The 12,836-nt window shown below is 38.0% G+C and overlaps 1 protein-coding gene across 1 annotated transcript in view; it reads left to right on the top strand.

The window, feature by feature from the left end:
• mRF1 (mitochondrial translation release factor 1) overlaps positions 1-12,836 on the top strand; it is an 80,185-nt gene that overhangs the window by 25,832 nt on the left and 41,517 nt on the right. Inside the window, exons 3-4 of the mRNA XM_067145240.2 lie at positions 11,821-12,007; positions 12,084-12,247. Of these exons, the coding sequence (XP_067001341.2) occupies positions 11,821-12,007; positions 12,084-12,247 (351 nt within the window). The remainder of the gene's footprint in view (positions 1-11,820; positions 12,008-12,083; positions 12,248-12,836) is intronic.

Consider the following 12,836-nt stretch of genomic DNA (forward strand, 5'->3'; position numbering starts at 1 on the left):
TTTGGTCTAAAAAGATGTGTAGGTTTTCCAGTTCATTCATTAATTTCCCTTTACCTATGCTTCTAATGATGGTAAGATCTTTCTCTATGGATGTAAAGTGATGGCCCGTTTCTCTCATATGTTGGCTCATCGCTGAGTACTTATTGTGTTTTTGAGCGTTATAATGTTCCAGATATCTCGTGTTAAAGCTGCGGCCAGTCTGTCCGATATAAGAAAAACCACATTGTGTACATGTTAGTTTATATATGCCGGACCTTGAATAATGGTTGCTATTGTGATTGACCTTGTTGTGGTTAAAAAACATGTTTCGATTAGTGTTAACTGTCCTGAAGGCTATATTGATATTGTGCTTCTTTAAAGTATTTGCGATCTGATGGACGGCTGGGTTGTTATATGTAAATGTGGCGAAACTGGTTTTTTTAGGTTTTTCTGGGATGAGGTTAGTGGACAATTTAATTTTGATTTTATTAATCAAACGGTTGACCATATCTATTTTAAACCCGTTCAGTTGAGCAAGATTCCTTATGTACTTCAGTTCAATTTTTAAATTGTTGGGAGAAAGAGGAATTTTTAAAGCTCTATAAATTAAATTATAGAAAGAGGCTTGTTTTTGGGACTTGGGGTGTATGGATGAATTCATAATAGTTAAGGGAGAGTGTGTAGGTTTCCTGTATATTCGAAAATCGAAGGTATTATGTCCGCGTGTAATAGTTAAGTCCAAAAAGTTTAATGAGTTCCTAACCTCATCCTCTTTAGTAAACTTAACATTGGGGTCAATTTTGTTTAGGGACTCCAAGATCTCGTCACTATTAGTGACATTTTTGTCGAAAATTATGAAGGTATCGTCTACAAATCTCAGCCATAAACATACGCCTTTTATTTGTGTTATAATTTTTGTGTGTTCTATTGTGTCCATATAAATGTCTGCTAAGATGCCAGAAAGAGGGTCGCCCATCGCTAAGCCTTTTTGTTGGTAAAACTTTCCATTGAAAGAGAAAAAGTTGTTGCTTAAGACAAAATTTAATATCTTCATGAATTCTTCAATTTCCATCTTACTAAGGCCGCTGTGTTTATTGATATTATCACTGATAATTCTTACAGTTTCTTTGGTAGGGATGTTTGGGTACATATTTACGACGTCATAGGAGCACATTGAGTGATTGGGGCGCAGCTTAAACTTGTTTAAAATTTCGCAAAAAGTGAATGAATTTTTTAAAGGGTGTTTATTATTGAATACGTAATGTTTTTTTAGAAAGCTGTGAATGAATTTTGATACTTTATAGGTGGGGCTGTTTCTACAGTTTATGATAGGGCGTATTGGAATGTCCTTCTTATGAATCTTTGGTAAGGCTCTGGCTGTCGGAATACTAGGGTTCATGTTAAAAAGTTTTTGTTGTTCTTGTTCATTGAAAAGAAAGTTAGAACTTCTTATTAGAGTTTTTAGATTTCGCTGAATTCTCGTGGTTGGATCTTTGTTGACTATTGTGTACATTTTGTCCTTAAAAAAGTCTTCTGTTTTTTGAATGTATGTGTTTTGATCTAGGAGAACTGTGGATCCTCCTTTGTCCGCTTTTGTGACAATAATGTTGTTGTCGTCTATTTTCTTTTTTACGTTCTGGATCAATTTTTTGTGGTCGAAATTTGAATATGCGTTTATTTCTTTCGCTAGTTTTGGTAGTTTCTTTTTTACCTCAAATCTGGTATCATTTTGTGTTTCTAAAGGGAGTTTAGAAATGTTAGCCTCGATCTCAGCTACTGTGTTGATAATATCCGTTTCTTTTTTCTTGCTAGGCCAGTTATGTTTTAAGCCTTTATTCAAGATCCCCATTTCTTCTTCAGAAAACTGTACGTCTGTCAAATTAACTACTGTGGGTGTATTGTTATGTGAGGGAGCCGCTTTTTGCGTGTCTGAACTGCGTTTTGGTAATCGTGATTGGGATGCTTTTAATTGAGATAGTTTCTTGTCGAGAGTAACTTGCTTCCTATCCAATAAAGCAATCAGTTTATTGTCCACATGTAGCTGGAAAGAGTTCCATTCTAACGGATGTAAAGCCTGAGCTAACGCTAAATGAACTCTATATAACTGCAGATTTAAAAGCGACTTCTTTTTATATGACGCTTTAATTTCATTTCTTAACCAAATGTCGTTGACCTTGTTTTGAACTCTAATCAAACTTTGGTTAGATAAGTTTTTTCGCTGTGTAGGTTTCAAAAATTTTGGGATCAATTTTAGTTCTAGACACTGTTTTAGAAAGGCTATGTCTTTAGTTAGTTTACAAATCTTGACCTTAAGGTTGAAGTACCTATTTAAATGGTATTTTGCCTGGTTGGCTACCGAATTACAAGTAATAACTCTCATTATTGTTCCGTATTGAAGATGACGTTAGGCATAGATATCAAGGATAATTAAATAAAAAACCACCTATTCAATACTTGCCACGTTTAATGTGGTTATTATCTACATGATTTTATGTAGACTCATTTGGTCAGGTACATGTTTCACCCATTATTTTGGGCATCTTCAGCCTGTAAACAACCTTTAGGTCAAGGTTTGGGACCTTTTTAACTAATATAAACATACTAATATATGCACTATATACAACATATACATTATATACAATATATACAAACATAAGTCAATACAGTATTTTGGTCCTAATCTATTTAATAAGGAAAATGTCCAAAACTAAAATGGATCTTCTTTTCGGTGAAGAGGATTGCAAATCGGGGTTTATGTGACCCCTATATCATATTAAGTACTTGACGTATCGTGTCTGGTGACAGGATGTGTCGTCAACAATAAGTGGAGATTTGAACTGATTGTAGGTTGGTCAAGATTGAAAATATAAATTTAAATTGAATGTGTTTTAACTTGGCAGTTCTGGTTAACTTAAAATGTTCAAAACTAAAAATAAAATGAAACGGATCTTCTTTTTTCTTCTTGAGAAGGGGTGATATTAAAACTGGAGCTTGTTTGACCCACGATTTTCATTTTCATGTTCTTGACGTAACCAATATTTAAATGTGTTGTCGTGTACAAGTGGAGATTCAAAAGCCGATTGTTGTAGGTAGACTGGTCAAAAACGTTGTGAATGAAACTGTTAGCGTCTTGACTTTGGGTCTCATGTAACGTCAAGGAATTGACAAGAGTAAAATATTTAGCTGTTTCATAGTTTTAGGCTGCTGCTTAATTGGGAAGAGACATCCTAGACACTTGATACAGTCTTGTGTGAAAATTGTTCCCGTTGATGTGTTGCTTGGTCTTTGAGAGGGATCTTAAGAATATCTGTAATGAAGTAGAAAATAATTTTGAATTAAAAATTTTTTGAGCACGCGTTGTGATAAAATGTATTAAATTAACACCTCTTAACTGTAAAATGACTTACTTGTTCAGTTAATACTAGATGGATCTGTCTGTTCCGGCAGCGCCTGTCTTGTCACCATTTCTACTCCTGGTGTTGTAATGGTGCGGTAATGGAGGGGCGGGGCATGGAGGGAGAGTGGGGGTAGGCTGGTCTATGGGCGTGTGTGCTATTGCTGGAGGGGAGTTTCTAGAAGCAATATGGGCGGGTTTAACTTTTGGCATGATGGATGAAGCATTTGAGTGTGGAGATTTAAATAAATGAGGGATTTTGTTTTGATCTGAATTCACGATATTAATTAATCTAGGTGTTAATTCGTACAAAGGATTTTTAATTTCATTGACGTCGTTGAGATTTTTATTTTTATTGTAGGTTTGGTCTAAAAAGATGTGTAGGTTTTCCAGTTCATTCATTAATTTCCCTTTACCTATGCTTCTAATGATGGTAAGATCTTTCTCTATGGATGTAAAGTGATGGCCCGTTTCTCTCATATGTTGGCTCATCGCTGAGTACTTATTGTGTTTTTGAGCGTTATAATGTTCCAGATATCTCGTGTTAAAGCTGCGGCCAGTCTGTCCGATATAAGAAAAACCACATTGTGTACATGTTAGTTTATATATGCCGGACCTTGAATAATGGTTGCTATTGTGATTGACCTTGTTGTGGTTAAAAAACATGTTTCGATTAGTGTTAACTGTCCTGAAGGCTATATTGATATTGTGCTTCTTTAAAGTATTTGCGATCTGATGGACGGCTGGGTTGTTATATGTAAATGTGGCGAAACTGGTTTTTTTAGGTTTTTCTGGGATGAGGTTAGTGGACAATTTAATTTTGATTTTATTAATCAAACGGTTGACCATATCTATTTTAAACCCGTTCAGTTGAGCAAGATTCCTTATGTACTTCAGTTCAATTTTTAAATTGTTGGGAGAAAGAGGAATTTTTAAAGCTCTATAAATTAAATTATAGAAAGAGGCTTGTTTTTGGGACTTGGGGTGTATGGATGAATTCATAATAGTTAAGGGAGAGTGTGTAGGTTTCCTGTATATTCGAAAATCGAAGGTATTATGTCCGCGTGTAATAGTTAAGTCCAAAAAGTTTAATGAGTTCCTAACCTCATCCTCTTTAGTAAACTTAACATTGGGGTCAATTTTGTTTAGGGACTCCAAGATCTCGTCACTATTAGTGACATTTTTGTCGAAAATTATGAAGGTATCGTCTACAAATCTCAGCCATAAACATACGCCTTTTATTTGTGTTATAATTTTTGTGTGTTCTATTGTGTCCATATAAATGTCTGCTAAGATGCCAGAAAGAGGGTCGCCCATCGCTAAGCCTTTTTGTTGGTAAAACTTTCCATTGAAAGAGAAAAAGTTGTTGCTTAAGACAAAATTTAATATCTTCATGAATTCTTCAATTTCCATCTTACTAAGGCCGCTGTGTTTATTGATATTATCACTGATAATTCTTACAGTTTCTTTGGTAGGGATGTTTGGGTACATATTTACGACGTCATAGGAGCACATTGAGTGATTGGGGCGCAGCTTAAACTTGTTTAAAATTTCGCAAAAAGTGAATGAATTTTTTAAAGGGTGTTTATTATTGAATACGTAATGTTTTTTTAGAAAGCTGTGAATGAATTTTGATACTTTATAGGTGGGGCTGTTTCTACAGTTTATGATAGGGCGTATTGGAATGTCCTTCTTATGAATCTTTGGTAAGGCTCTGGCTGTCGGAATACTAGGGTTCATGTTAAAAAGTTTTTGTTGTTCTTGTTCATTGAAAAGAAAGTTAGAACTTCTTATTAGAGTTTTTAGATTTCGCTGAATTCTCGTGGTTGGATCTTTGTTGACTATTGTGTACATTTTGTCCTTAAAAAAGTCTTCTGTTTTTTGAATGTATGTGTTTTGATCTAGGAGAACTGTGGATCCTCCTTTGTCCGCTTTTGTGACAATAATGTTGTTGTCGTCTATTTTCTTTTTTACGTTCTGGATCAATTTTTTGTGGTCGAAATTTGAATATGCGTTTATTTCTTTCGCTAGTTTTGGTAGTTTCTTTTTTACCTCAAATCTGGTATCATTTTGTGTTTCTAAAGGGAGTTTAGAAATGTTAGCCTCGATCTCAGCTACTGTGTTGATGCCCAAAATAATGGGTGAAACATGTACCTGACCAAATGAGTCTACATAAAATCATGTAGATAATAACCACATTAAACGTGGCAAGTATTGAATAGGTGGTTTTTTATTTAATTATCCTTGATATCTATGCCTAACGTCATCTTCAATACGGAACAATAATGAGAGTTATTACTTGTAATTAGGTAATATGATGTCGGTAGAGGAGATTTACGCAGTGTTATGGTCATGTGGCTGCATTTTTGTGATTGGGATAAGTTTCCAAGTACGGCACCAGTTCGAGAGGGCATTAAGCGATGACTGTAGCAGAGCTGCATCTGCTGGATTCCTGATCTCCCTACATATCTTGCAGTCGTCAGCAAGGAGTAGGGTATTCGCTGTTTCGTTGAGTTCGGACGGCAAGGGGCCAAGAGTACTGCCTTGTGGGACACCGGAGGTGACTGGTAATCATGAGGATGAAGTGCCTGATATTACCACTCTCTGCCAACGGTTATGTAGGAAGCCAGCAAGAAGGGTCAGTAGACTGCCATGTATATTAAATCGTTCGGAGAGGTTATGGAGCAACAGAGTATGGTCAACAGAATCGAAAGCTTTCAAAATGTCTATGTAGCAGATATCCAGCTGTGATTTAGTTGCAATGGCGTGTGATGCAAAGCTATGCAGAGTGGCCAGGTTTGTTAGACAAGAGCCACCTGGTAGAAAACCATGCTGCTTGGTTGAGATATACGGCAAAGTGAATGCGAGGAGACGCTGGTGTATAATTTTTTCAAAGATAAAGGTTAGTGTGGGGAGAATAGAGATTGGTCGGTAAGATGAAACATTAAATTTGTTGCCTGATTTGAGAAGTGGAACAATATTTGCCTGTTTCCAGGTAATAGGAAAATAGCCCGTGGCAAAACATCTGTTAAATAATTTAGAGAGAGGGACGCAAAGAGTGCTAGCAGTATTTTTTTTTTTTAGGAAAAGAGGACCTATAGTGTCGGCACCGGTAGCTTTGTTGGTACGAAGAGTTTGAAGAAGGTTATGAACTTCACTTGGTGTGGTAGTTATGCTTGATAGGGTTCTGTTTGAAGCTGTACCATCGGGAGGGAGCGGTTGGTTTTGTAAGGGAGGGGAGAAGTTGGAGAAGAAATACCTGTTGAACAGTTCATTGCGATCGGCGCCATCTGCTGTTGCATCGTTGTGGTTCACGCTGACAGGAATCCGCTCCGTCCTTCTCCGTGTGTTGATGAGACTCCAGTAGTGCTTGGGGTTGCTGCGGACGTTTTCAGTGACAGTGTCTACGTGTGTTTTGTAGTCTCTTCTGACCATAAACCTCGCGTGGCGGCGGATTTTAACGAAGGTATTGTGAGTGTGTGGGTTAGGGAAGTCTTTCCACAGGCGCCAAGCTCTCTTCTTATTAAATAGTATCAGTCTGGTCTCTTGTGATATCCAGTGTTGATGTTTGCTAGTAGTATCCCGTTGTGCAGGTACAAAGTCTTTAATTACAGCTTGCAGCCAGTTGTACAGCAGGTCAAGAGCCGATTCGATATCAGCTATTTCAAGCAGACTCCAGGGAAGGCATTCCAGGGCACGACACATTGCAGGCCAGTCGGCATGCCGCCAGATGTAGGTAGGGCGGTAGGATGTCCTGCTGTGAGGCTTTGAGGAGGGGTGGGGAAGGAGGAATGTAGCATCGAGGGACTGGTGGTCGCACAGGAAAAGGTTTCTGCCTGGGGTTATTGTTTTAAGTTCTAATGAGGAGAGTATGAAGTCCAGGGTGTTGGGTCCACGGGTTGGGTACATATTAAACTGTTTCAGTCCGAGGCCATTAATAAAACTGTCTATAAAGTATGTGTCACAGTTGTTAGCTGACAGTCCAGTAGTTGGAGAAGACTACTTTATAGACAAGTTAAAGTCGCCCATTAAAATTACTTCACCATGAGGGAGAGCTGCAATGACTGAGTCCAGGCACTGCTCAAGGTCACTGAATGGGCTGTTTGGTGGTCTGTAGTAACATCCCACAAGTACAGGGTGTCGAGGAAAGAGTAGCTCCACCCACACTAACTCACAGTTCCGTTCGAGATCTGTCCTTCGTTTGTAATATGTCAGTATCTGTACTTTTGAAAATACTTAAAAGCTTCAGATTTAGATTCAAAAACTGAACAGAAAACCAGTGCTATTGGAATCTGTGATATTTGCTGCATCCCAACATACCTTCCTTAGAGGTTTTTGAATCTAAATCTGAAGCTTTTAACTATTTTCAAAAGTATAGAAATTGACATATTAGGAAATTTTTAACAGTTTCAGGCAGAGCCTTTTTATTTGTGGAGAATACCTTATTTATGTAAAAATCATGTATATTTCTTCGTATAATACCCAAAGTAAAAAAAAAAAAAAAAAAAAAAAAAAAAAGTTGGATTTTTGGACGCCCTGGCCTCACGTTTCTCTCTTGACCTGGATGACCTGCCCATCATTGTCCTTTGAAGTGTCTCCTACTCTCTTTACTGATGACAACGATAATCCACGACAATCTGCCACTTTCTGGTACACAGGGAACCTTTTGTCCCATAATTTTCCCCCCTCACTTTGTAAGAAATAATAGTACTCAGACCTGAAAATGGTTTTCCATGGTTTCCCAATTTTACACCAGGCACATGCTGGGGCTGTACCTTAATTAAGTCCACGACTGCTACCTTTCCAATCGTAGACCTTTCCCATCCTTCCTTCAGTGTGTTAGTGCAATGTTAAACCACTAGCAAAAAACATAAAATGGAGTTTTTCAGAAATATTATGATTTAATGTGGACATGATATGGGCTTTTGGGCTTATGGGCCTATGACGTGTCAAGAAAACAAGGTGAAACTCTTTACATTTCACAGAGAACTTTGCTCTGCGTCTTCAGAAGAAAATCTCGACTGTACCCGAAGGTTTATATTTAAGATTGATTTGCTGTTGGATCTGTAGTGGTATGCCCATTCGTCACCAGGTAGCTTGCTGTATGTTGGTACAGCGCTCCAAGTGGGAGTTGATGACAACATTAAGCTGTTCATCACACCGTGTGTGAGGAGTAACAAGGAGGACATCAGACGAATCAGGGACGAATGTGGTATAAGAAATAGAAACTACTAAAATTAAATGCAACGGAAGATGATAGAATAGAACAGAGCTGAAGAATGAAAACCAGAGTCACTATGTTGATGCTTCTTGGACGCTTTGACTATTCTGAACATGTAGATAGGAGTTTGAGGTTGTGGGAGAAAGGAATGAAGGGTAGAGGGTGAAGGAAGTCAAAATTATGCTCTCTTGCCACTCCCCTCCCCTCCCAACACATGTAGCCTGTCTTGCGTATTCTGCTCCCAAGCTTCAGTCAGTGTTGAGCAGTAACACACAGCAGACAATTATATACAACGCTCCACCAGTCCACGAGGTGAGTAGACATCAGATAATGTACCACACGCTCCGTGGAAGTCAACATCTTACAATATTTTAACTACAATCTTTCATTCTTAGGCCTATTGTATCAATATTTCAAAGTCCCTGCCCTGGACCACTGTTAAGAAGATCAATCAGCAGACACTATTCTTCCTCGTATTGACAGCAGTACATCAAGGAACATTGTCAACATAACAAGAATTACTCTTAGAACTAAAGAATTAGGAGCATATGGAGTAATACAAGCTGTACATTTTTTACTACTTTCACCATATTTTAACCGTGTTTATCTCGATCATGTATTTTAACTGACATGTATTTTAAGAATACCAACATTGAATTTATCAGGAGACATTTTATCCAACAAGTTGTAAACTATTTTATATCTCAGTTGTACTGATGATGGCTCAATAGAGCTGAAACATACATATGTTATAATATAATGTTTATTAATTCATCTTTAAGATAGTATTGAACAGGTGGAAATTTTTATATTTTTATATTGTGAAACTTCTAATCTGTCGACTCAGGATCTCCTTCCATCAGAGACTTAGTGTGCATCACCCAAGCAAGTACCAATGCAAGTTTGCCATTTTTAAACTTTCAGATAAATCCACATAGTCAGACTTTCAAAATGTGATGAACCAATTGTGAGATTACATCTCTCATCAATTGAAACTCTGAAATCAGTTGATGGTGCTAACGTCCTTACCGATTGTAGAGACATCCCGGAGCGTTGGAAGGAACACTTCTCCCCCTTTTAAACTGAAGCTCCAGTGCTGCCAATGACTTTCTACAGGATGTGCCACAACTTCCCCTCAACCATGGATGGCAATCCCACCAACTTATCAGGAATTCTGTGTGGCACTTGATAGGCTGAAACCTAGGAAAGCACCTGAACCAGACAGCATCCCTATGGAACTAATTCAAGGCTTACCCATAAAAATGAGGCTCTTCACCCTCATCCTCTCAATTTGGGAACTCCAAAGAGTACCTAGTGAACTCAAAAATGCTACTATCATAACTATTTTCAAGAAAGGTGACCATAGTATATGTGACAACCATCATGGCACTTCTCTGTTATCTATTGTAGGTAAACTTCTTGCAAGGATTCTGCTGAGCCGCCTGCTAATTAACTCCGAGAGGACTCGACTAGAGTCTCAGTGTGGTTTTCGAGCCTCCAGAGGTACTGTCGACATGACCTTTTGAGTTAGGCAACTACAAGAAAATGCCAGAGAACTACAGAAACCTCTCTATTAAGTTTCATGACTTAGAAAAGACCTTCAATAGTGTTCCAAGACTCACTATGTCGATGGTTCTGGTACACTTTGACTATTCTGAGCATTTTATGGGCCTGGTGCAAGTACTTCATGATGGTATGACTGGACATCAAAACAACTTCTCTGAACCATTCCCAAAAGGATTGAAGCTGGGTTGCATACTTGCTCCATCTCTGCTTTGTTGTCAGTTAGCCTCTTCAACTTGGCCAGACTACACTTACATACACATGCCAGTGTTACTAGAGTAACTGAAATACAGTATGCTGGTGATGCCGCAACACCGGCTCTAACCGCTGAGAGGAACTGCAACAGTCAGTCAACAGTTTCAAGGATGCATGTGATCATTTTGGCCTCACCATCAATCAAGGGTTATGAACTTCATGTTGTTGGTCCATATTGAACTGTAAACAGGAGAGGTTTCCTCTCCTGTTTATAATTTATATGCTCACCATCAATGCCAAAAAATCCAAGGTACTTGCTCAGTCAGCACCAGGGACTAACACCCCAGAACTTAACATTACCATCTCAGACACCAAACTAGAACAAGTAGACCACTTCATGTACTATGGGAATATCTTGTCAAAGAGCTGTACTTCAGAACCAGGAATAAAGACCTTACAATTTGCAGAAAACTAATGGTGTACCAGGCTGTAGTCATCTCTACACTTCTCTATGGCTGTGAAACATGGACCTTACCCCAACATCAAAAAGCTAGAGCGTTTTCGCCAGCAAAAGCTATGCTCCATCACGAACATGAAGTGGGAGAACTATGTCTCCAATTTTGAAGTTCTTCAGAAATCATGTGTTAAACGTGTAGAAGCATTGGTTGATGAATATCGCCTTAGATGGGCAGGGCTTGTGCACCGTATGAATGATATCAGACTACTGCGCCAGAGCCTCTATGGTGAACTTGGCTCCGTTTTGAAACCACAGAGTGTCCACTCAAAACACTTCAAAGACCAACTGAAACAGACCTTAAAGATGACAGAAATAAACCCACTAACCTGGGAAACACTTGCCAAGGACCGTTTACTTTGACGGCAAACTGTATGTTCCTTGGTTCAGCACTTAGGACAAGAATGCCACAGACATGTGAAATTAAGCATCAGGAATGCAAACTTTGCCAAACCCAGCCAAGATCTTCCCCGTCTCTAAGCTGCAATGGTGTGGGGATATATTTTCTATGTAAGAATTGGCCTGTACAGTCACTGGAAGTTTAAACACAACCTGCTGTGAATTGAAGTGAGCTATTAACTAGGAAAACTGTAAACTTGGAAATGAGAACTGTTGCTGCTGTCGATTCTGTCTTAAAAAATGTGTGTATAATTCAAAAAAATCTTTGTAACAGTATTTATGATAAGACTAGGTATAAAGTTTAGTTGTAATTGTATTGACTATTTGCAAGTTTCTCAGGGAGACTCTCAAAACCCAGTTGTGAACAATTTTATTAATGAGTGGCACCACTGACAACTGTTAAATGTACAGAAGCTGGAGGCCTGTAAGAAGAGATCCATATAAATGTAAAGTACAAAGATTTTTGTTCTGATTGTTATTGTGCCAAGATGTTCTCCAGTATTTAGGATTTATTTCTGGTTTGTTTCTTAGTTTTGATTTGTATTTTGGTCTTAGCTACTTGAATTGCTGATACCAAGAGACCATCAGGATGCTTCAAGAGAAGTAGTGATGGAAATTTCAGCTGGAGTAGGAGGTCAAGAAGCTATGTTATTTGCCAAGGAGCTGCACGAAATGTATCTTGCATATGCAGATTTCAAAGGTTGGAGTGTGGAGGTTGCAGAAATGGCACTATCTGAAATTGGTACGATCATTGTTTAACTTTCCCAAAATGTTGTTCATTTTAATGAATCTCTGTTTATTAAGCTTCATTCTTACAGGGGGCTTACGTCACAGCAGTGTGTTCATTTCGGGAGATGAAGTTTTCAAGTATCTAAAACATGAAGCTGGAGTTCATCGTGTTCAGAGGATCCCATCAACTGAACGATCTGGTCGTATTCATACCAGTACAGTATCTGTTATTGTTCTACCCCAGCCAGAAGAGGTAAATTTAATTTTTTTCTTTGTTTGCAGCCTCTGTTGGAGAGGGATTGTGTGTGTGTTTTTCTTTAGAATCTGTTAATTTATCTACTATGTTGCATTTGGCATGTATCATGTAAAAAATGTACGAGTTTGGTAGGATGATTTAAGTTTATCTCAGAGGAAAGCTCTGTCTGTTTTTTGATCCTGTTTGTTTAAGGTCACAAGGTCTTCATTCTTCAAGTTTACTGTATTTCTTCCTTTCTATTCCTTCTCTTGATATGGTAATTCTCATATTCTTAGGGGTTGAGGTAATGTACTTTGGTCACTTAAATTTGTAATATGAAATTACTTTCTTGGCCCTCTGACTGGCATATACAGTATTTAATGAAGAATTAACTGTAGTACCCGGCTCTGTTCGAACACTTTCTTTGAATGTTTAATTTTAGGATTTGTATTACCTGTTCAAAGTGAGTTTTTTGTAGATTTCTTTATAATGACGTTGACTGTTAGTTTACAAACTCTTTAGTAAATTTAGAGTTATTATTATCTGTTTAATTTTAAGTTTTTGTTGAGATTATAATTTTGCATTAAATTATTTCCTTGTGGCAGCG

The sequence above is a fragment of the Anabrus simplex genome, chromosome 4, assembly GCF_040414725.1.
Source record: "Anabrus simplex isolate iqAnaSimp1 chromosome 4, ASM4041472v1, whole genome shotgun sequence".
Classification (NCBI taxonomy): Eukaryota; Metazoa; Arthropoda; class Insecta; order Orthoptera; family Tettigoniidae; genus Anabrus; species Anabrus simplex.